At 40.9% G+C, this 26,364-nt stretch overlaps 1 protein-coding gene and 2 pseudogenes across 1 annotated transcript in view; 1 reads left to right on the plus strand and 2 right to left on the minus strand.

Annotated features, from left to right (window-relative positions):
* LOC141389922 (fatty-acid amide hydrolase 2-A) overlaps positions 1 to 25,955 on the minus strand; it is a 97,614-nt gene extending 71,659 nt beyond the window's left edge. The window contains exon 1 of the mRNA XM_073962183.1: positions 25,457 to 25,955. Coding sequence (XP_073818284.1) covers positions 25,457 to 25,572 — 116 coding nt within the window. The 5' untranslated portion in view covers positions 25,573 to 25,955. The remainder of the gene's footprint in view (positions 1 to 25,456) is intronic.
* Positions 43 to 3,536, plus strand: LOC141391426 (succinyl-CoA:glutarate CoA-transferase pseudogene; annotated as a pseudogene).
* Positions 15,739 to 19,232, minus strand: LOC141391427 (succinyl-CoA:glutarate CoA-transferase pseudogene; annotated as a pseudogene).
* Positions 25,956 to 26,364: the final 409 nt, after the last annotated feature.

Raw genomic sequence — 26,364 nt, forward strand, 5'->3', positions numbered from 1 at the left:
ATTCCAGAACAGGCTGGTTGACAAAATTGTATAGTTATATCAAGTTTAGTTGTGCGTGAAACTTTGTGGGGAGAACTGTTGCGATCGACCCGCTACAAAAAAGAGAAACAACAAGTAAAAAAGCATCAGTCGGCTTTGCCGACAGAGATATACCCTCAGCCTGTGCAAATTGAAACACTTTTTTCACAAAAAACTTATGTATTTAGGGGGTTTCAAAAATGTTGATTAGGATTAAAGTTCAAAAATGTTGTGGAAAAGGTACTTAAAGGAATGGACCGACATATACCATGGGTCTGCCAAAGGCGGTTTTTACACCCTTCGAGCTGTTTTCTCAAGAAGTATGGACTTGCCCCTGAAACAACTTTTACCATCGTAATTGAGGCAGCAAATATAAGTTGCTTCAACAAAAATCAAAGTGATTCAATAGCAGGTCTTAAAGTGAATTTATCCAAAATTGTGTGTCGGATGTACGGGATGGAGTGGACAAATATAGTCCATATTTGAACCTGATCTATATCTGGTAGATATTATGAGAATGTGTAAAGTATGGACCAAATCGGTCACTCCCATCAAGAGTTATCGTGCGCACAATTTTTCCGAATATTTTTGAACTTTTGTGGGGTAGGTACCTGAAGGAGTGGACCGATATGGCTTATCTACGAACTTAAACTAAGTTTGGAAACAATATTACGAAGGCCAAATTTTGGCCGGAATCGGCATTTCCGTTCGAGAATTATCTTGCTCTTCCACCCATAAACATGGTGTCATAGGGTTTGTTTTTCAACTTTCAGGCTATTTTTTCAGGAAGTATGGACTTGCCCCTGAGGAAACTTGAACCTTCGTATAGGGGACAGTGAATACAAGATGTTACAACAAAAACCAAGGCGATTCGAGAGCAGGTCCTAAACTGTACTTTTCCGAAATTTTGTGTGGGAGGTACTCGAAAGAGTTTACCGATTGAGTCCATATCGGAACCTCATCTAAGTCTGGTAGAAATTTCATAATGTGCAAAGTATGGACCAAATCGGTTACTCCCTTCAAGAGTTATCGTACGCAAAAATGTTCCGAACATTTTCGAACTTTTGTGGGGGAGGTACCGGAAGGAGTGGACCGATATAATCCATCTTTGAGCTTGAACTAATTTTGGACAAAATATTAGGAAAGCCAAATTTTGGACCGAATCGGTTGATCCGTTCGAGAGTTATCTTGCGCTCCAACCACTACACACGGTGTCAGAGGGTTTTTTTGTAACTTTCAGGCTATTTTCTCAGGAAGTATGGACTTGCCCCTAATGAAACTTACAGCGTCGTATAGAGGACAGCGAATACAACTTGCCTAATCAAAAATCAAAGCGATTCGAGACCAGGTCCTAAACTGAACTTTTCCGAAATTTTGTGTGGGAGGTACCCGAAGGAGTGGACCGATTGAGTCCATATTGGAACCTCATCTAAGTTTGGTAGAAATTACACGATGTGCAAAGTATGGAACAAATCGGTTATTTCCTACAAGAGTTATCGTGCGCACAAGTTTTGCGACAATTTTTGAACATTTGTGGGGGAGGTACCTGAAGGCCTGGACCTATATGGCCCATTTTCGAACTTAAATCGAATCTGGACAAAATATTTCGATACCCAAAATTTGAACCGAATCGATTGATCCGTTCGAGAGTTATCGTGCGCACCAGCCAGCCAGACAGACCGACAGACAGACAGACAGACAGACGGACGGACATTGCTAGATCTACTCAAAATTGTCTGAAACGGATATCGTACAAACATACTTGGGGTCTAAAACCATTATTTCTATGAGGCACATTTTTGGTCGTATCAAAGTGTAAATACCCTCTTTAGCCTAAAGGCTGAGGGTATAAAAAACGTAGAAGAATAATTCTTCAACGAAATCCAATCGATCGTTTTAAGAGTACAAATATAGTGAATATCTGAAATAAACAAAACTGCAGCAAGAAGAAACAACAACTCTACAAAACACAACACAAATCCCCCAACAAAGCAGCTGACTGATTTATGAGGAGAATCTGTGGAAGATAACAACAAAACCACGCAACAAACAAGTACCCCCCACCAGAAGCTTTTGTCGTTTTTATGCTTCTCGTGATCCCCACCGCCAGCCAAAACCAACCATGTTAACATTTAATCGCTTTCTGTTTGCAAGACAGCTTTTTAACAGACCCCAAGCTTTTACAGTTGTGAATAAACATTTAGCAACGACATGTTCAACGCCACCAGAAGTCACGGACTCACACCCACTGAAAGGCATCAAAATTCTTGACCTAACTAGAATTGTTGCTGGTCCATATTGCACCATGATCTTGGCCGATATGGGTGCTGATGTCTATAAAATCGAAAGACCCTACGCCGGTGGTGATGAGTCACGCAAATGGGGTCCACCCTTCTTGGAGAATAGTAAAGATGCCACCTACTTCTTGGCCTCGAATCGTAACAAGAAAAGTGTTTGCATTGATTTGAAAAAGGGCAAGGACATAATTTACGATTTGGCCCGCAGCTGTGATGTCTTGGTGGAAAATTATGTACCCGGTAAATTAGACGAACTGCAGCTGGGCTATGACCAACTAAAGAAGATAGCTCCACATTTGATATATTGTTCGCTGACGGGTTATGGTTCCAAGGGGCCTTATGCCAAGCGTCCTGGCTATGATGTTATTGCAGCTTCCATGGGTGGTTTACTGCACATTACCGGAGAACGTCAAGGCCCTCCCAGTAAGGTGGGTGTGGCCGTTACTGACATAGCCACGGGATTGTATGCCCATGGTGCCATCTTGGCAGCTTTGCTACACCGGCAACGTACAGGACATGGCCAAAAAATTGATGTCAATCTTTTTTCCACTCAGGTCTCCATGCTAATAAATGTTGCCTCAAATTATCTAAATGCCGGCCTGGATGCCCAACGTTGGGGTACTGCCCATTCCAGTATTGTACCCTATCAAAGTTTCAAAACCAAAGATGGATATCTCACTCTTGGCACTGGCAGTGATAAACAATTCCAAGAATTGTGCGAACTTTTGAATATCAATCACTTGGCTGAAGATCCGAAATTCAGAACCAACAAAGATCGTGTTAAAAATCGCCAAGAAATTGTTGAACTTTTGGAAAATATTTTCTCTCAGAAAACTTCAAAACAATGGATGGAATTACTTGCAGTTGGTTCATTTCCTGTGGGACCCGTCAACAGCATACGTGAAGTTTTCGAAGATGAACATATCAAGGCTATAGATTTAGTTAAAACACTGCCACACAGCACCGATGGGGAGGTAAAGGTTGTTGGACCACCCGTTGAATTTAGTGAATCGAAAAATGATGCCCGCACCGCCCCACCCATATGTGGACAACATACTGATGAAGTTTTACGGGAGGTATTGAAATATTCGGATGAACAGATTGTCGAGTTGAGAAGTAAAAGGATAATAGAATAGAGGGATTTTTTTATTAAGAACAAAAAAAAAACCAAAAGGAAGTGCATTTAAAATAAAAAATAAAATAATAAGGTTAATTATGAAATTAAATTGTTGTTTTTATACCCAGCCTTAGGGCGGAGACACATAAGGTTTCATGCTGAGCTCATTTCTGGCCAAAAAATAAAGAAAAACTTGAAGTAGATTGAAATCGCCATTTTATTGTTTTACCAGAATGAGCTCAGCAAGAATGCCGTTTCCGTGTGGAGTCGATCAAACTTTGCCCATCCGTCTGTCTTCACAGGATGCACACAGTCAAAGGTTGTAACGGCTTGTTCCTAGTCGAGCCGGATTCCAGGTTTTGTGTTGCTGAGATTTCATCAAGGTCATCCTTACTTTCATCTTCAATCATTTCCATCTTCAACTTTCTGCCTAGACTAAATTCGAAGACGGACTATATTGGTCCACACCTTCAGGTACCTCCCTCACAACACTTTTCGATGAAGTGGTTTTTAATGGCTATTCTAGGATAGTTTATTGAAATATTTTCCTCCAGAAGTGGAACTGCCTGAATAATTGGCGCCGCGTTTCTGACATTATGCTGCTACAGACTTTTGGTGGAGCTTTACCGGTGCACAATGGTTCAGAAATCGATTTTCCTGGCCACTAATCAAAATGTTGTTTTGTCAAATATATATAATTTCTATATGGGATTCGATAGTAAACATAGTGAAACTAAGGAAACCAAAACATTAGGTCAAAATATTGGAAGGGCTGGGCGTGGGGTGCACTTAAAGACAAACATTTTTCGCATTTTTCGGAAATACGTAATATTTGCAAATTTCTGGAGAAAGAAATAGCTATTTCGCGGAAACTATAACAGATATTGTGTTCATTGTTTTTTTGTAAGGCTTTTAAAAATCGGTTTAATAAATTACGGTTGCGTTTACACAACATGAGATATTTTATTTTTCCTCAGGTACTAAATTTTATGAAATTCCAAATTTAGTGGACTTGAACTTTTGTGGAACAACATGGAACAATGTTCAGTTTTCATAGAGAGATTCCCGAAGGGTTCCTCTTTCAGCTCATATGTACTTTTGTTCCAGTCCCGTTCCGACCGTTTAACACTTTTTTAAATTTATTGAAATTACTTGGGTAAAACGTGTGTTTTTTATACCCTCAGCATTTATGCTACACTTTCGTACGGGCAAAATGTGCCTCATCGAAATAATGGTTTTAGGCCCCAAGTATGTTTGGACGAAATGTGTTTCAGACAATTTGGAGTTGATTTAGCAATGTCCATCCGTCTGTCTGTCTGGCTGGCTGATGCGCACGATAACTCTCGAACGGATGAACCGATTCGGTTCAAATTTTGGCTTTCGTAATATTTTATCCGAGTTCGAAGATGAGCTATATCGGTCCACTCCTTCCGGTACCTCCCCCACAAAAGTTCCAAAAGTTCGGAAAATTTGTGGGCACGATAAATCTTGAAGGGAGTAACCGATTTGGTCCATACTTTGCACATCATGAAATTTTTATCAGACTTATATGAGGTTCCAATATGGACTCAATCCGCCCACTCCTTCGGGTACCTCCCACACAAAATTTTGGAAAAGTTCAGTTTAGGACCAGCTCTCGAATCGCTTTGCTTTTTGTTGCAGCAACTTGTATTCACTTCCCCCCATACGACGGTACAAGTTTTATCAGGGGCAAGTCCATACTTCCCGAGAAAATGGCCGGAAAGGTGCAAAAAGTCCCTATGATACCTTGTGTAGTGGTTGGAGCGCAAGATAACTCTCGAACGGATCTGTCGATTCGGTCCAAAATTTAGCCTTCATAATATTTTATCAAAACATAGTTTAAACTCGAAGATGGGCTTTATCGGTCCACTCCTTCAGGTACCTCCCCGACAAAACTTCAAAAATGTTCGGAAAATTTTGCGCACGATAACTGTAATAGATACTTTGCACATCCTAATATATCTACCAGATATAGATCAGGTTCGAATATGGACTATATTTGTCTACTCCTTCTGGTACCTCTCACACAAAACTTCGGATAAGTTCACTTTAAGACCTGCTCTCGAATCACTGTGATTTTTGTTGAAGCGATTTGCATTCGCTACCTCCATTACGACGTTAAAAGTTTTTTCAGGGGCAAGTCCATATTTTTTGGGAAAACAGCCCGAAAGGTGTAAAAAACCCCTATGTCACCATATGTGGCGGTCGCAGAGCACGATAACCTTCGATCTGTCCAAGCGATTTGGTCCAACATTTGGTCTTCGTCATATTATATCCAAACTTAGTTTCATTGGCAATACCGGTCCACAACTTTCGGTGCTTCTCTACAATATTTTAAAAATATCACGAAAATGTTAAGGCGATATCACCTTAATGGGGCAACCAATTTGGTCCAAACTTTGGATCTCCTAATATTTGATAAAAATTTAGTTTAACTTCTAAAATGGCCCATATCGGTCCTCCCTAAGGGTACCTCCCCTACAAAAGTTCAACATTTGTGTCTTAGCGCAGTTAATTCCTAATCCACATTTTTGTCGGCAAGTTCAAATGTCCAAAAAGGGCCACAAAATTCTGAAGAGACCTTAAATACATTCGATCATTGGCTGAGGGTATATATCTGTCGGCGAAGCCGACTGACACTTTTTTACTTGTTTTTTCTGATATTTGTCTCATTGTGAATATCAAGTCTTGTGTACCTCAGTTGGGTCTGAAACCACAGTGCTCTTTTTCGAGTTGGTCTTCGATTTCACTACTAACAGCGTGTTTTTGTAAAAATGCTTTCCTGTCACACGAACCGTTCGTACTAAAACGTATACGTTCAAAATTTGGTTTTTTGTAAAATTTTACGAACCATTCGTTTTTATCTAAAAGCTTTCGTCTATTTCATAAAAGCTTTTATATTTCAGGGTTCCCATGATACTTATTTTGTGAATTTTGCATAGGCATCTGCACGTAAAATGTGTTACTTGATGGCAACCCCGATAAACAGATGACAAACAAAAAATAAGAAAAAAATGTAATCAAATTTGTCCAAAAAGAATTGTGATAATATGAAGAAACGGATGTACATAACCGCGTGTGCTTCTATGGAAATAAATAAAATTGCATTCCCTTCCAGTTTTCGTGTGTTTTGTGCCATTTATTTCTCAAATTATTTAATTTTCATTCAAAACGATGGGTCTTTTCCATTCGTTTATTTTTGACGTATTCGTTCGTCTGATTTTGTTACGAAAACCAAAAAAATTACGAAAATAAAAAGCTTTCATTTGTTTGTCACACGAATATAAACGTCAGTCGCTATGAAAACCAAATTGTTTCTTCGTTCATGAAATCGACGAACGAATGGGCAAAAACTTTTTACAAAAACACGCTGTAAGTATGTTCATTAGTATTCTAGAGAAGATTTTTCCTGCGACTGCTAAGGGATATTCAGCGATGATTCTGGCACAGTTGGTAATCATCTTTTTTGAATATGGGATTAATGATGGCTACCAGCCAGTATCGTGGCCGTCATTCATGCTACATTTATCACTTCGAGGAATATTTCGTCTGTCTTACCCATGTATTTTAGCAGTTCTGTAGTTATACCATCGTGACCTGCTGCTTTCCCAAATTTCTTTCTCGGGGGAGGATGAAGCCCCCAAAAGAACGCATCGCATGTGGCGAATGGCGAATGCTTCCCAGATATGGGTAGTAGGTGGAAAAGTAAATACTTCCCGCGGACAAAACAGGCCGGAGAGAAAACTTCGTAACAATCCACTTCATCACACATCATCACATAATCGGTGAAATAAGGACTAATGACTGTGCTTCCAACATGGGAAGTCACGATGCAAAATGTAATATGGACATACTACAACTACAGAGGAGGCACTAAACATAACACTGCAGCTCACATTGAGCGGCAGCAAACATCATCTGTACTCGAAGAGGAGCGGCTGAAAATCACATTAAAATGTTAATACTGGGGAACCGTAAGTGAGAGCAGCCCTCTCAACAGGGATAGGAGACAATGGTCCAATCACTCGCTTCTCCGAATGCAAACTGATTAAAGCACACATGTAATAAAAAATATGAAAATCAGTCTGAAAAAACGAAATCTTTAACTACCACAAAATTATAAGCGCCAATGTTCACAGTTGGTCCGAGTTCTATGGACGCGCTGCGCTTCTACTATCAACTTGTTCCTGTTGCCGTTTACCGACAGATCCACTTTAGCTGATTCTCCTTCGATTCTCAAATAACATGTGGGTATTGGTGTATGTTGTGCCATATCTATTGACTTTTGTTACAGCAGGGTACACACTATCAGTTTTGACTAGAGTTGTTAAATCTAGTTCAGTACCATAGTTCGTTTGGGAATGAGTTATTTCGTGAAAACAAACTCATACGCAGTTCGTTCATACAAATGACCGGTGTCCACCGAACTATATAGTGAACTAGGTCGTTCAAACGAACTAGATTTTAACAACTCTAGTTTTGACTGTCTATTTTTGCTCAAATATCGCTTGCTTGCCAGTGTAGACGTTCGTTTTTGCCAGTAATCTGGCAAAGGTTTTTGGACAGTGACAGCAATTGATATTTCCAAAAAACGACAGTCGGAACTGATCGTGTGTACCCCGCATTAATCGACAAGAATATGTTTAGTGTCGATCTGCATCTCTTGTGTCTTTTCCAGGATTTGCCGCAGGGTAAATATCTGGTCAATGGCGGATTTTCCAGGTCTAAAGCTGCATTGGTATGGCCCAATTATTTCGTTGACCATAGGCTTTATAGGGGTGACGTAGGGGATGGCAGATACCAAGGAACGGATTTATCTTGGTCCCTCTTTCATCTCAAGTGGACACTGACCTCCCCGTGGTGTCGCCTGGGGAACTGCCTTTAACACCCGTTCAAGGTAGTGAGCTAACATGTGCCGCGCGTTCTCCCATAAGAACGTTAAAAACTTGGGTTTGCGCGTCGGGTTAGTAACCCTCCCCTAAAAAACAGCCTACTATGAAAAAACGAAAGAAAAGAAAAACACACCCCTCTAAGGTTGACGAACCCCGCAAACGTTTTAAGGTCCATGATCTACGAATCTGCACCTGGAATGTTTGCACTCTTTATAGAGAAGGTGCAGTTTACGCATTGCCAGATGTACTTGAAAAGTACAAGGCCGACATTACTGCCATACAGGAAATACGATGGAACGGGAAAGGCGTCACAACAACACCTAACGGTGACGCTCTGTATTATAACTGCCATGACACAAAGCATGAGTTTGGTTGCGGATTTGTAGTTGGTCGGAGGTTAAAACATCTGGTCTCCAGCTTCACCCCAGTGAATGAAAGACTCGCTACAATTCGATTAAAAGCAAAATTCTTGAATTCTTTATTTGCGCTCATGCTCCCACTGAAGACAAGGACGAACAGACCAAAGACATATTTTACGAGAGCTTAGAAGAAACTTATGACCGTTGTGCTGTCCATGACATTAAAATTATACTAGGCGATTTTAATACCAAAATTGGAAAGGAGAATATCTTTGGCCCAACAGTAGGGAAATTCAGTCTCCACAGTGAAACATCTGACAATGGTATGGGGCTGATAGACTTTGCAGCTGCAAGAAACATGGTACTTAGCAGTACCAGATTTAAGCATCTCGATATTCCTAAGGCCACCTGGCCAGATCAAAGAACAAGAAATCAAATTGATCACGTTGTGATAGATGGAAGACATGCATCAAGCGTGTTGGATGTACGATCGTTCCGAGGTGCAAACATAGACTCGGACCACTACCACCAGATTAAACGTAGCAAACAAAGTGCGAGCAGACACAACACAGCATATTCCACTCAACTGGCCCAAGTGCTTAATCAAAGCACTCCTCGTCCCGATAACATATCAGGACAATGACAAAACATTGTCCACTCCATGCAAACAGCCGCAAAACCGGTACTTGGATACCAGAGACCTCAACCAAGGAATCCATGGTATGACCAGGAATGTCGTGCTGCTACCGAAGAGAAAAATGCGGCATATAGGGCTACTTTACAATCAGTAGCAACGCGTAGCGAACGAGAGAGGTATCGGGAGAAAAGGAGAGAAGAGAAACGCCTTTTCCGCAGGAAAAAGAGAAAAATGGAAAGGCGGGAGTGTGAAAAAATCGAGATGTACAGGAGCCAGAATGAAGTCCGAAAATTCTACCATCAGTTTTATGTTTCACTCTTTGGTAGAATTTTCGGACTTCATTCTGTACATCTCGCTTTTCCATCTCTCTCTCGTTCTCCTGCGGAAAAGGCGTTTCTCTTCTCTCCTTTTCTCCCGATACCTCTCTCGTTCGCTACGCGTTGCTACTGATTGTAAAGTAGCCCTATATGCCGCATTTTTCTCTTCGGTAGCAGCACGACATTCCTGGTCATACCATGGATTCCTTGGTTGAGGTCTCTGGTATCCAAGTACCGATTTTGCGGCTGTTTGCATGGAGTGGACAATGTTTTGTCATTGTCCTGATATGTTATCGGGACGAGGAGTGCTTTGATTAAGCACTTGGGCCAGTTGAGTGGAATATGCTGTGTTGTGTCTGCTCGCACTTTGTTTGCTACGTTTAATCTGGTGGTAGTGGTCCGAGCCTATGTTTGCACCTCGGAACGATCGTACATCCAACACGCTTGATGCATGTCTTCCATCTATCACAACGTGATCAATTTGATTTCTTGTTCTTTGATCTGGCCAGGTGGCCTTAGGAATATCGAGATGCTTAAATCTGGTACTGCTAAGTACCATGTTTCTTGCAGCTGCAAAGTCTATCAGTCCCATACCATTGTCAGATGTTTCACTGTGGAGACTGAATTTCCCTACTGTTGGGCCAAAGATATTCTCCTTTCCAATTTTGGTATTAAAATCGCCTAGTATAATTTTAATGTCATGGACAGCACAACGGTCATAAGTTTCTTCTAAGCTCTCGTAAAATATGTCTTTGGTCTGTTCGTCCTTGTCTTCAGTGGGAGCATGAGCGCAAATAAAGAATTCAAGAATTTTGCTTTTAATCGAATTGTAGCGAGTCTTTCATTCACTGGGGTGAAGCTGGAGACCAGATGTTTTAACCTCCGACCAACTACAAATCCGCAACCAAACTCATGCTTTGTGTCATGGCAGTTATAATACAGAGCGTCACCGTTAGGTGTTGTTGTGACGCCTTTCCCGTTCCATCGTATTTCCTGTATGGCAGTAATGTCGGCCTTGTACTTTTCAAGTACATCTGGCAATGCGTAAACTGCACCTTCTCTATAAAGAGTGCAAACATTCCAGGTGCAGATTCGTAGATCATGGACCTTAAAACGTTTGCGGGGTTCGTCAACCTTAGAGGGGTGTGTTTTTCTTTTCTTTCGTTTTTTCATAGTAGGCTGTTTTTTAGGGGAGGGTTACTAACCCGACGCGCAAACCCAAGTTTTTAACGTTCTTATGGGAGAACGCGCGGCACATGTTAGCTCACTACCTTGAACGGGTGTTAAAGGCAGTTCCCCAGGCGACACCACGGGGAGGTCAGTGTCCACTTGAGATGAAAGAGGGACCAAGATAAATCCGTTCCTTGGTATCTGCCATCCCCTACGTCACCCCTATAAAGCCTATGGTCAACGAAATAATTGGGCCATACCAATGCAGCTTTAGACCTGGAAAATCCGCCATTGACCAGATATTTACCCTGCGGCAAATCCTGGAAAAGACACAAGAGATGCAGATCGACACTAAACATATTCTTGTCGATTAATGCGGGGTACACACGATCAGTTCCGACTGTCGTTTTTTGGAAATATCAATTGCTGTCACTGTCCAAAAACCTTTGCCAGATTACTGGCAAAAACGAACGTCTACACTGGCAAGCAAGCGATATTTGAGCAAAAATAGACAGTCAAAACTAGAGTTGTTAAAATCTAGTTCGTTTGAACGACCTAGTTCACTATATAGTTCGGTGGACACCGGTCATTTGTATGAACGAACTGCGTATGAGTTTGTTTTCACGAAATAACTCATTCCCAAACGAACTATGGTACTGAACTAGATTTAACAACTCTAGTCAAAACTGATAGTGTGTACCCTGCTGTAACAAAAGTCAATAGATATGGCACAACATACACCAATACCCACATGTTATTTGAGAATCGAAGGAGAATCAGCTAAAGTGGATCTGTCGGTAAACGGCAACAGGAACAAGTTGATAGTAGAAGCGCAGCGCGTCCATAGAACTCGGACCAACTGTGAACATTGGCGCTTATAATTTTGTGGTAGTTAAAGATTTCGTTTTTTCAGACTGATTTTCATATTTTTTATTACATGTGTGCTTTAATCAGTTTGCATTCGGAGAAGCGAGTGATTGGACCATTGTCTCCTATCCCTGTTGAGAGGGCTGCTCTCACTTACGGTTCCCCAGTATTAACATTTTAATGTGATTTTCAGCCGCTCCTCTTCGAGTACAGATGATGTTTGCTGCCGCTCAATGTGAGCTGCAGTGTTATGTTTAGTGCCTCCTCTGTAGTTGTAGTATGTCCATATTACATTTTGCATCGTGACTTCCCATGTTGGAAGCACAGTCATTAGTCCTTATTTCACCGATTATGTGATGATGTGTGATGAAGTGGATTGTTACGAAGTTTTCTCTCCGGCCTGTTTTGTCCGCGGGAAGTATTTACTTTTCCACCTACTACCCATATCTGGGAAGCATTCGCCATTCGCCACATGCGATGCGTTCTTTTGGGGGCTTCATCCTCCCCCGAGAAAGAAATTTGGGAAAGCAGCAGGTCACGATGGTATAACTACAGAACTGCTAAAATACATGGGTAAGACAGACGAAATATTCCTCGAAGTGATAAATGTAGCATGAATGACGGCCACGATACTGGCTGGTAGCCATCATTAATCCCATATTCAAAAAAGATGATTACCAACTGTGCCAGAATCATCGCTGAATATCCCTTAGCAGTCGCAGGAAAAATCTTCTCTAGAATACTAATGAACATACTTACAGCGTGTTTTTGTAAAAAGTTTTTGCCCATTCGTTCGTCGATTTCATGAACGAAGAAACAATTTGGTTTTCATAGCGACTGACGTTTATATTCGTGTGACAAACAAATGAAAGCTTTTTATTTTCGTAATTTTTTTGGTTTTCGTAACAAAATCAGACGAACGAATACGTCAAAAATAAACGAATGGAAAAGACCCATCGTTTTGAATGAAAATTAAATAATTTGAGAAATAAATGGCACAAAACACACGAAAACTGGAAGGGAATGCAATTTTATTTATTTCCATAGAAGCACACGCGGTTATGTACATCCGTTTCTTCATATTATCACAATTCTTTTTGGACAAATTTGATTACATTTTTTTCTTATTTTTTGTTTGTCATCTGTTTATCGGGGTTGCCATCAAGTAACACATTTTACGTGCAGATGCCTATGCAAAATTCACAAAATAAGTATCATGGGAACCCTGAAATATAAAAGCTTTTATGAAATAGACGAAAGCTTTTAGATAAAAACGAATGGTTCGTAAAATTTTACAAAAAACCAAATTTTGAACGTATACGTTTTAGTACGAACGGTTCGTGTGACAGGAAAGCATTTTTACAAAAACACGCTGTTAGTAGTGAAATCGAAGACCAACTCGAAAAAGAGCACTGTGGTTTCAGACCCAACTGAGGTACACAAGACTTGATATTCACAATGAGACAAATATCAGAAAAAACAAGTAAAAAAGTGTCAGTCGGCTTCGCCGACAGATATATACCCTCAGCCAATGATCGAATGTATTTAAGGTCTCTTCAGAATTTTGTGGCCCTTTTTGGACATTTGAACTTGCCGACAAAAATGTGGATTAGGAATTAACTGCGCTAAGACACAAATGTTGAACTTTTGTAGGGGAGGTACCCTTAGGGAGGACCGATATGGGCCATTTTAGAAGTTAAACTAAATTTTTATCAAATATTAGGAGATCCAAAGTTTGGACCAAATTGGTTGCCCCATTAAGGTGATATCGCCTTAACATTTTCGTGATATTTTTAAAATATTGTAGAGAAGCACCGAAAGTTGTGGACCGGTATTGCCAATGAAACTAAGTTTGGATATAATATGACGAAGACCAAATGTTGGACCAAATCGCTTGGACAGATCGAAGGTTATCGTGCTCTGCGACCGCCACATATGGTGACATAGGGGTTTTTTACACCTTTCGGGCTGTTTTCCCAAAAAATATGGACTTGCCCCTGAAAAAACTTTTAACGTCGTAATGGAGGTAGCGAATGCAAATCGCTTCAACAAAAATCACAGTGATTCGAGAGCAGGTCTTAAAGTGAACTTATCCGAAGTTTTGTGTGAGAGGTACCAGAAGGAGTAGACAAATATAGTCCATATTCGAACCTGATCTATATCTGGTAGATATATTAGGATGTGCAAAGTATCTATTACAGTTATCGTGCGCAAAATTTTCCGAACATTTTTGAAGTTTTGTCGGGGAGGTACCTGAAGGAGTGGACCGATAAAGCCCATCTTCGAGTTTAAACTATGTTTTGATAAAATATTATGAAGGCTAAATTTTGGACCGAATCGACAGATCCGTTCGAGAGTTATCTTGCGCTCCAACCACTACACAAGGTATCATAGGGACTTTTTGCACCTTTCCGGCCATTTTCTCGGGAAGTATGGACTTGCCCCTGATAAAACTTGTACCGTCGTATGGGGGGAAGTGAATACAAGTTGCTGCAACAAAAAGCAAAGCGATTCGAGAGCTGGTCCTAAACTGAACTTTTCCAAAATTTTGTGTGGGAGGTACCCGAAGGAGTGGGCGGATTGAGTCCATATTGGAACCTCATATAAGTCTGATAAAAATTTCATGATGTGCAAAGTATGGACCAAATCGGTTACTCCCTTCAAGATTTATCGTGCCCACAAATTTTCCGAACTTTTGGAACTTTTGTGGGGGAGGTACCGGAAGGAGTGGACCGATATAGCTCATCTTCGAACTCGGATAAAATATTACGAAAGCCAAAATTTGAACCGAATCGGTTCATCCGTTCGAGAGTTATCGTGCGCATCAGCCAGCCAGACAGACAGACGGATGGACATTGCTAAATCAACTCCAAATTGTCTGAAACACATTTCGTCCAAACATACTTGGGGCCTAAAACCATTATTTCGATGAGGCACATTTTGCCCGTACGAAAGTGTAGCATAAATGCTGAGGGTATAAAAAACACACGTTTTACCCAAGTAATTTCAATAAATTTAAAAAAGTGTTAAACGGTCGGAACGGGACTGGAACAAAAGTACATATGAGCTGAAAGAGGAACCCTTCGGGAATCTCTCTATGAAAACTGAACATTGTTCCATGTTGTTCCACAAAAGTTCAAGTCCACTAAATTTGGAATTTCATAAAATTTAGTACCTGAGGAAAAATAAAATATCTCATGTTGTGCAAACGCAACCGTAATTTATTAAACCGATTTTTAAAAGCCTTACAAAAAAACAATGAACACAATATCTGTTATAGTTTCCGCGAAATAGCTATTTCTTTCTCCAGAAATTTGCAAATATTACGTATTTCCGAAAAATGCGAAAAATGTTTGTCTTTAAGTGCACCCCACGCCCAGCCCTTCCAATATTTTGACCTAATGTTTTGGTTTCCTTAGTTTCACTATGTTTACTATCGAATCCCATATAGAAATTATATATATTTGACAAAACAACATTTTGATTAGTGGCCAGGAAAATCGATTTCTGAACCATTGTGCACCGGTAAAGCTCCACCAAAAGTCTGTAGCAGCATAATGTCAGAAACGCGGCGCCAATTATTCAGGCAGTTCCACTTCTGGAGGAAAATATTTCAATAAACTATCCTAGAATAGCCATTAAAAACCACTTCATCGAAAAGTGTTGTGAGGGAGGTACCTGAAGGTGTGGACCAATATAGTCCGTCTTCGAATTTAGTCTAGGCAGAAAGTTGAAGATGGAAATGATTGAAGATGAAAGTAAGGATGACCTTGATGAAATCTCAGCAACACAAAACCTGGAATCCGGCTCGACTAGGAACAAGCCGTTACAACCTTTGACTGTGTGCATCCTGTGAAGACAGACGGATGGGCAAAGTTTGATCGACTCCACACGGAAACGGCATTCTTGCTGAGCTCATTCTGGTAAAACAATAAAATGGCGATTTCAATCTACTTCAAGTTTTTCTTTATTTTTTGGCCAGAAATGAGCTCAGCATGAAACCTTATGTGTCTCCGCCCTAAGGCTGGGTATAAAAACAACAATTTAATTTCATAATTAACCTTATTATTTTATTTTTTATTTTAAATGCACTTCCTTTTGGTTTTTTTTTTGTTCTTAATAAAAAAATCCCTCTATTCTATTATCCTTTTACTTCTCAACTCGACAATCTGTTCATCCGAATATTTCAATACCTCCCGTAAAACTTCATCAGTATGTTGTCCACATATGGGTGGGGCGGTGCGGGCATCATTTTTCGATTCACTAAATTCAACGGGTGGTCCAACAACCTTTACCTCCCCATCGGTGCTGTGTGGCAGTGTTTTAACTAAATCTATAGCCTTGATATGTTCATCTTCGAAAACTTCACGTATGCTGTTGACGGGTCCCACAGGAAATGAACCAACTGCAAGTAATTCCATCCATTGTTTTGAAGTTTTCTGAGAGAAAATATTTTCCAAAAGTTCAACAATTTCTTGGCGATTTTTAACACGATCTTTGTTGGTTCTGAATTTCGGATCTTCAGCCAAGTGATTGATATTCAAAAGTTCGCACAATTCTTGGAATTGTTTATCACTGCCAGTGCCAAGAGTGAGATATCCATCTTTGGTTTTGAAACTTTGATAGGGTACAATACTGGAATGGGCAGTACCCCAACGTTGGGCATCCAGGCCGGCATTTAGATAATTTGAGGCAACATTTATTAGCATGGAGACCTGAGTGGAAAAAAGATTGACATCAATTTTTTGGCCATGTCCTGTACGTTGCCGGTGTAGCAAAGCTGCCAAGATGGCACCATGGGCATACAATCCCGTGGCTATGTCAGTAACGGCCACACCCACCTTACTGGGAGGGCCTTGACGTTCTCCGGTAATGTGCAGTAAACCACCCATGGAAGCTGCAATAACATCATAGCCAGGACGCTTGGCATAAGGCCCCTTGGAACCATAACCCGTCAGCGAACAATATATCAAATGTGGAGCTATCTTCTTTAGTTGGTCATAGCCCAGCTGCAGTTCGTCTAATTTACCGGGTACATAATTTTCCACCAAGACATCACAGCTGCGGGCCAAATCGTAAATTATGTCCTTGCCCTTTTTCAAATCAATGCAAACACTTTTCTTGTTACGATTCGAGGCCAAGAAGTAGGTGGCATCTTTACTATTCTCCAAGAAGGGTGGACCCCATTTGCGTGACTCATCACCACCGGCGTAGGGTCTTTCGATTTTATAGACATCAGCACCCATATCGGCCAAGATCATGGTGCAATATGGACCAGCAACAATTCTAGTTAGGTCAAGAATTTTGATGCCTTTCAGTGGGTGTGAGTCCGTGACTTCTGGTGGCGTTGAACATGTCGTTGCTAAATGTTTATTCACAACTGTAAAAGCTTGGGGTCTGTTAAAAAGCTGTCTTGCAAACAGAAAGCGATTAAATGTTAACATGGTTGGTTTTGGCTGGCGGTGGGGATCACGAGAAGCATAAAAACGACAAAAGCTTCTGGTGGGGGGTACTTGTTTGTTGCGTGGTTTTGTTGTTATCTTCCACAGATTCTCCTCATAAATCAGTCAGCTGCTTTGTTGGGGGATTTGTGTTGTGTTTTGTAGAGTTGTTGTTTCTTCTTGCTGCAGTTTTGTTTATTTCAGATATTCACTATATTTGTACTCTTAAAACGATCGATTGGATTTCGTTGAAGAATTATTCTTCTACGTTTTTTATACCCTCAGCCTTTAGGCTAAAGAGGGTATTTACACTTTGATACGACCAAAAATGTGCCTCATAGAAATAATGGTTTTAGACCCCAAGTATGTTTGTACGATATCCGTTTCAGACAATTTTGAGTAGATCTAGCAATGTCCGTCCGTCTGTCTGTCTGTCTGTCTGTCGGTCTGTCTGGCTGGCTGGTGCGCACGATAACTCTCGAACGGATCAATCGATTCGGTTCAAATTTTGGGTATCGAAATATTTTGTCCAGATTCGATTTAAGTTCGAAAATGGGCCATATAGGTCCAGGCCTTCAGGTACCTCCCCCACAAATGTTCAAAAATTGTCGCAAAACTTGTGCGCACGATAACTCTTGTAGGAAATAACCGATTTGTTCCATACTTTGCACATCGTGTAATTTCTACCAAACTTAGATGAGGTTCCAATATGGACTCAATCGGTCCACTCCTTCGGGTACCTCCCACACAAAATTTCGGAAAAGTTCAGTTTAGGACCTGGTCTCGAATCGCTTTGATTTTTGATTAGGCAAGTTGTATTCGCTGTCCTCTATACGACGCTGTAAGTTTCATTAGGGGCAAGTCCATACTTCCTGAGAAAATAGCCTGAAAGTTACAAAAAAACCCTCTGACACCGTGTGTAGTGGTTGGAGCGCAAGATAACTCTCGAACGGATCAACCGATTCGGTCCAAAATTTGGCTTTCCTAATATTTTGTCCAAAATTAGTTCAAGCTCAAAGATGGATTATATCGGTCCACTCCTTCCGGTACCTCCCCCACAAAAGTTCGAAAATGTTCGGAACATTTTTGCGTACGATAACTCTTGAAGGGAGTAACCGATTTGGTCCATACTTTGCACATTATGAAATTTCTACCAGACTTAGATGAGGTTCCGATATGGACTCAATCGGTAAACTCTTTCGAGTACCTCCCACACAAAATTTCGGAAAAGTACAGTTTAGGACCTGCTCTCGAATCGCCTTGGTTTTTGTTGTAACATCTTGTATTCACTGTCCCCTATACGAAGGTTCAAGTTTCCTCAGGGGCAAGTCCATACTTCCTGAAAAAATAGCCTGAAAGTTGAAAAACAAACCCTATGACACCATGTTTATGGGTGGAAGAGCAAGATAATTCTCGAACGGAAATGCCGATTCCGGCCAAAATTTGGCCTTCGTAATATTGTTTCCAAACTTAGTTTAAGTTCGTAGATAAGCCATATCGGTCCACTCCTTCAGGTACCTACCCCACAAAAGTTCAAAAATATTCGGAAAAATTGTGCGCACGATAACTCTTGATGGGAGTGACCGATTTGGTCCATACTTTACACATTCTCATAATATCTACCAGATATAGATCAGGTTCAAATATGGACTATATTTGTCCACTCCATCCCGTACATCCGACACACAATTTTGGATAAATTCACTTTAAGACCTGCTATTGAATCACTTTGATTTTTGTTGAAGCAACTTATATTTGCTGCCTCAATTACGATGGTAAAAGTTGTTTCAGGGGCAAGTCCATACTTCTTGAGAAAACAGCTCGAAGGGTGTAAAAACCGCCTTTGGCAGACCCATGGTATATGTCGGTCCATTCCTTTAAGTACCTTTTCCACAACATTTTTGAACTTTAATCCTAATCAACATTTTTGAAACCCCCTAAATACATAAGTTTTTTGTGAAAAAAGTGTTTCAATTTGCACAGGCTGAGGGTATATCTCTGTCGGCAAAGCCGACTGATGCTTTTTTACTTGTTGTTTCTCTTTTTTGTAGCGGGTCGATCGCAACAGTTCTCCCCACAAAGTTTCACGCACAACTAAACTTGATATAACTATACAATTTTGTCAACCAGCCTGTTCTGGAATGTGGAGACATATCCAATAAAACAATTCTCTTTAGAAGACATACATACATATTTTCTCTTAAATATTTTTCATTAATATTTTTAAATATTTTTTCTCTTAGATGTGGAATTAAAATTATTAAAATTTCTCGCTTTTTGTTATTATCTCTTAAATAAATTTTATTGCATTATTTTCGTTTTGTTGTGATAAACAAAACCAATATTAAACATCTACCTACCTGGCTGCGGAATAGCCGATTAAACTTAAAAACACTTTTATTTTCTTAAGAATACTTTTGGAGGTCACTGTAGTATTGTGCGTAATTGTTTGCCTTCGAAAAATCCCAGCAACCTTTCAAGAGGATAATGAAATAAAGAAGAGTGGTTTTGGTTTTGGAATTCCCCTTTATTAGCGGTAAACTATGGTTCAAAGTGCATCATGACACAGCATACATGCATCTTTAATTGTGCGGAACATTTACAGCGCAGGTATTTATGTGTGAGGTCGATTTGGTGATATGAAAATTGAAGAAATTGCTTTAATATGTTCTTATAATCTCGATATTCATAAGGGCACCTGGCTGTTGCCAGATCAAAGAACAAGAAATCAATTTGATCACGTTGTGATAGATGGAAGACATGCATCAAGCGTGTGGTATGTACGATCGTTCCGAGGTGCAAACATAGACTAGGACCACTACCTTGTTGCAGCAAAGGTACGTACCAGATTAAACGTAGCAAACAAAGTGCGAACAGACACAACACGGAAGTTGGACATCGGTAAGCTTCAATTACAATAGATAGCCACAGCATATTCCACTCAACTAGTCCAACTGTTTAATCAAAGCACTCCTCGTCCCGACAACATATCAGGACAATGGCAAAACATTGCCCACTCCATGCAAACAGCCGCAAAATCAGTACTTGGATACCAGAGACCTCCACCAAGGAATCCATGGTATGGCCAGGAGTGTCGTGCTGCTATCGAAAAGAAAAATGCGGCATATATGGCTACTTTACAATCAGTAGCAACGCGTAGCGCACGAGAGAGGTATGGGGAGAAAAGGAGAGAGGAGAAACGTCTTTTCCGCAGGAGAACGAGAGAGAGATGGAAAAGCGAGATGTACAGAATGAAGTCCGAAAATTCTACCAAAGAGTGAAACATAAAACTGATGGCTTTGGAACTGGCACATCCTCCTGTAGAGACCAGCAAGGTAATCTGGTAACTGACACAGATAGTGTGCTAAGGATATGGAAAAAGCAGTTTTCCAAACTGTTGGTATCCAATAGTAGCGAAGTCGACGAAGATACCACAGATCCAATCCCAGAAGATGGTATTGAATGTATACCACGCCAAGATGAGGTAAAGACAGCAATAAACCGGCTGAAGAATAATAAGTCAGCAGGAGCAGATGGCCTAACAGCCGAGCTGTTTAAAACCGGAGGCGACACGCTGATAAGGTGTATGCATCAGCTAGTTAGCTCCATCTGGCAGGAAGAACGCGTACCCGACGATTGGAACCTGAGCATCCTGTGTCCCGTCCATAAGAATGGAGATAAGACTTTATGCACCAACTATAGGGGCATAAGTCTTCTCCCTATCGCCTACAAGATAGTGTCAGGGATATTGTGCGAACGACTAAAGCCTATGGTCAACGAAATAATTGGACCATACCAATGCGGCTTTAGACCTGGCAAGTCCACCATTTACCAGATATTTACACTGCGGCAAATCCTGGGAAAAAACCCAAGAGATACAGATCGGCACCTACCACCTTTTTGTCCATGTCTAAATTTGGTTTCCCCGCAAAGCTCATTCGGCTTTGTAAAATGACTCTAACTGACACAAGATCTTCAGTTAAAATAGGAAAGTACCTCTCCGAAGAGTTTTGTACCAAAAGAGGTTTCACGCAAGGAGACAGCTTTTCGTGTGATCTTTTCAACATCCTGCTAGAAAAGGTTATACGAGAGGCAAACGTCTAAAGAAGTGGTTACTTGCTTGTGCTGGGACGATCAGTAAAAAAATGTAACCGATACCTTTATGAAGGTCGAAGGAGAATCTGCTAAAGTTGGTCTGGAGTTAAACGGCGAGAAGACAAAGTTGATGGTGTCGACGCGCAATGCGTCCATTGAGATCGGACCAACTGTTGAAGTTGGTTCCTATAATTTTGAGGTAATTTGTAAACACAACAAACGACATCAGGGACTGGATTTCCGTTCCATGAAAATTTGAAATGAAAAATATTTTCTTTATAATATTTTTCATTTGACATTTATTTCCATTATAGTATTCTTCATTTGCTAATTTCATAGAAACAGAATTGATACCCTGTTGTGAAATAAAAAGAAGAATTGTATTGGCCAACAGATGCTACTTTGGCTTAAGTAAGCAGTTTAAAAACAAAGCCACATCTCGTCAAACAAAAATAACGCTTTACAAAACACTGATACTACCCGTGCTGATGTATGGTTCCAAAGCCTCCGTACTTGCGCAAGCAGATAAGGCAGTGCTTGGCTTGTTTGAAAGAAAATTTTTTCGAAAGATCTACGGACCAATCTGCGTTGACGGTGAATATCGACGTCGTATAACCCCGAGCTGTATCTGATATACAACGACATCAATATAGTTAAACGTATCGCGATGCAGCGATTGCGTTGGCTAGGCCATATAATAAGAATGAGCAATGCCACAGGCAATGACCCACATTGGCAGGCCAAAGAATAGATGGCGCAAACAAGTGGATGAAGAGAAGACAAGGCGCGGTATTCCAAAAAGCGAAGCACTAAACAGAGAGAATTGGAGTCTATGGAACAAATGTTCTGTAATGGACCAGCTAAGTAAGTAAGTTGTGTCACATTGTGATAAACTATTTAATGCAGTGGAGTGGTCACCATGTCTGTAGAAGTGATGAATTCCTTAAGAACAGTTGAAATTTTTCACATTTCGACTACATTACAATGAATATTTTAATTAGCACCCAAACGATCATTTCAAATGCACTGCTTCTTCAGATAAAATGCTAACATTTCGGGAGAGTTATAATTCCTTTTTTCAAATCCATTTTTCCATTGACCTCTGGCAACCCTATGTGGCAATCCCACGGCAGCGGGTTCTCCGTACCGGATTGACCCGGCACCACACAACAACAGCGTTCCGGCCAGCGGCTGCCACCTCAGTGTACATGTGTTTATATTTGTTTCGTTTTTCTGTATCCCGGAATGTCTGCTCCGGATTCTTTTGGTCCGTGCCGGGACGGAGGAAAACCAAGGACCAATATATTTGTGCTCGGTGAAATAGTGGACTTTATGAATCGGAAGAAGTCGCGGCGGTGCAGGAATCTATGCTGAACGACCACAGCTCAGTACGTTGTGATGGTTACAACGTAATAAGGAAGGATCGCACCAGATGTGGAGGTAGGGGATTAGCTTTCCTTCTGCACCAGTCTGTTCAATACATACCTATCTCGCATGAGCCTACCTCTAACGACCCGTACATGGTATGTAGGGGGGTAGCAGTCAGGTGTGGAACTGCCGAGATAGAGTTGCTGAACGTATACATCCCGCCGAGAAATAGCTGTATCTCAGATTATAAGCCTAACATTAGCCCGCTTTTGGAAGGTCATAATTGTCTGGTCCTGGTGGACTTTAATGCGCATCATGAGATGTAGCATTCGGCCCTCGGAAACGACCAGAGAGGTATAGCGCTGGCTGAGCAGTCAATGAGGACGCCCCAACTAGAATTAGAGGAGCGTGTCACAGTTCGCCAGACATAACCATCGTGTCACCTGGTCTGACAAATGACGTCATCTGGCAACCCGTCATTTCCCTTGAATCAGACCATCTCCCCATAATTGTCTCCATCAGCAGACCACCCGATTTCATCACCTCTGAACGCCGCACATTCGTCAGTCATGGGAAAGCTGATTGGCCGAGTTTCAGAGATTTCACCAATCACCGCTTCAGAGAATTGCCCAATCCTTCTGATGTTCGGGTAGCGGAAAGGACGTTCTGAGACATCATCAATGCAGCAGCCGCTCGCCATATACCTGCTGGTTGAATGCCCGAAATAAGACCAAATTTTCCAGCAGATGCGACGGGATTAGCAAATGAGCGTGATGAGCTTCATCGAACCAACCCCGACGACCCCAGAGTCAGGGAGCTGATACTGGAAGTTAACAGGCTGGTCGGCGAACATAAGCGGAACAAGTGGTTAAATCATCTGAAGAGTTGTAACTTTGGAGCCGGTATAAGTAAATTGTGGACAACGGTTAAGTCACTCTCGAACCCCGGAAGAAGGGATGACAGGACCTCAGTCACGTTTGGCGACGTTACGTTGACTGAACCGAAGAGGTGTGCAAGTTACTTCAATCGACAGTTTGTCGAGCACCCCGAGAGTGATAGGGCGAAGAGAAGAGTGTTACGTCGCATTAGATCTCTTCCTGCCGAGGATGAACCACCACACTTTACAATGGATATGATGTTACGAATGCCATCAGGAACGCTAAATCATACAAAGCGTTGGGCCCTGACGGAATTTCCATGGTAATGTCGCTAGCCTTATTGTTCCCGATGTCTGGAAAATGGGCAGGGTGGTCCCGCTACTGAAGGCAGGCAAGGATGCCAGCAAAGGTGAATCGTACATGCCGATTTCGCTTTTGTCACCTATAGCGAAGACCCTTGAGACCTTAGTCCTCCCCAGCAATAGAAATAGCTATCAAGTTGCCGATCATAAGCATGGATTCCATAAGCAGCACAGCACGACAACAGCGCTGCACGCCATCTTCACACATATTTGTCGAGGACTCAACCAGGAGCGGCTGTGTGATAGAACAGTGATGGTGGCGCGTGACTTATCAAAACCTTTAATACTGTCAAGCACTCCACGCTGTTCGAGGATATCGAGCAGACAACCCTCCGGCCAAGTCTGAAACGTTGGATAATCAACTATATGTGTGGTCGCCAGTCGTATGTGGAATTCAGGAACAAGAAATCCAAGCCCCGTAGAGTGAAAGGGGGAGTTCCCCAAGGAGAGGAGATATCTCCGGAGCTATTTAACCTCTACCTTTCCTGTATTCCGCCCCCACCAGACGGCATTGAGATCGCTATCTTCGATAAACTGAAATGTAGGAACAAGGTCCTCAAGTCCCTAGCCGGCAGCACTTGGGGTGCAGATAAAAAAAACCTTGTTGACCACGTATAAAGCGATAGGTCGGTTCCCGAATTTATGTGACACGCAGTGGGATAAGATTCAAATTTGTCAGAACACAGCCCTGAGAACAGCAACAGGGTGCCTCCTCAAATCTACAGTGGACCATCTACATGAGGAGGCAAAGATTCTTCCAGTACGACAACATAATGAGATGCTAGATTGAGCCAGATTGAACAGGAGAACGAACATACAAACATAATAATAAAACACTGTTACAACAACAACAACCCTATGTGGCAAAACCGTTTATCGGATATGTGTGACAATTAACATTTTATTAAGAACTGTTTTCCTCATTACACTGTAGTTTAATGTGCGCATCGAAATGTTTTAATTAGCACCCAAATCCCCATTAAAAATGCATTTTAACTAAAGTTCTAAATTTTCGAGAGTTTAAATTCCATTATTTCAAAAAATTAACATTTACAGCAGCACTATGCAAATGTAAACAATGCACCTTAATTTCCACACAAAAACTAAATAGAAGTGCAGTTACAACTACACTACTATGAATGTGTCAATTAAAATATAATAATTAGCACCCAAAATGGTCATTAAATGTACATTGCTGCTTCTTTCAATCGAAAATCTAAAGAAAAAATTAAAGTTTCCATTGAAACTACCCTAGGCAAATGCAAGACTAATGCCAGACTGTGAAACTGGCACTGAAAATTTTCACATTTTACAGGGGTTTTTAGATCGAATTACCCACTATATGCAATATAATAAAGTGACTTTAATATGGAACTCGACCTAAGAGCGCATAATTTCATGAAATTAATTTCACTGTCTGCAGGGGGTCTAAACAATGCACCTTAACTTTCACACGAAAATTAAATAGAAGTACACTTAATATGCATGTGACACTCCATACATTCGGACATTTTAAAACAACAAAAACACACAACTTGCACTTGACCCAGTGCTCACAATTCTTTAATGAAGTTCAATTAAAAATTAACACAAGGAACCAGGCTATTAGTTACTCACTCTTGAAAAGCATTATCCAGCTGACATCTGGCGTATCCCACTATCGATTTAATAACGTTGACAACCACAACAAAAGGTTTAGTTGCAAACGACATGATTGCGGGGGCGATGGACATGTGACAGCAAAATTGTTTATCACCAATAAATATTTTAAATGTTTAACTTTTTTATCTTTTTAAAGTCAAGGACACTTTCATGTGGTTTCACTTCTTATGACAAGAGACAGATGACGACCGTTCTTGTGTTCTTTTCGTTTATAAACGACACTCAAAATGTTTCATTTGTTGACAAGAATTATTATTACAATCGCTAGTTGAGTCCCCCCACAATATACAGAAAACACGAACAAGAAAAAACAACGCGAATGGCCGCAATAAATCCCAGCCGGCAAAACAACCTTTGACGTGTAGTTGCACCAAACAACTGAAAACTGATTGATTTCTGTTGCAGTTGGACTGGCAACAAAGCCCCAAAGGCCCTGATAACCAAGAAAAGCAATGAATGTGAAGAAGAGCTACTTGGGAAGAGTGCATAAGCGAGAGAGAAATGAAGAACTCATTGTTAATTTCGTTGCATATGTATGTATTTTGGGGTGTGGGGATGTGATATGTTTGTCTCTTGGCCAATGTTTTGTTTATTAGAAAAAAATACAAACAAATTAAAAGATTACAAAAAAATCTCACACCTAATGTAAAAAAACAATGTTGCCAATGGCATGTCGAAAGTTAAACGCTGAAATATATCGCGAGAAATGTTAAAGCTTTTGGGTTGTGTTGTTGTAGCAAAGCAAATAGTAGCTCTGTTCCTTTACGTTCAAGAATATTCAAGATTTACCACTTTTTACTCGAAAAGCGTTCCTTTACTTCAGACACAATACAATTCATATTGGAGCATTTTATAACTTTTGC

Source organism: Musca autumnalis, unplaced genomic scaffold, assembly GCF_047663935.1.
Source record: "Musca autumnalis isolate F117 unplaced genomic scaffold, ASM4766393v1 scaffold_1, whole genome shotgun sequence".
Lineage (NCBI taxonomy): Eukaryota > Metazoa > Arthropoda > Insecta > Diptera > Muscidae > Musca > Musca autumnalis.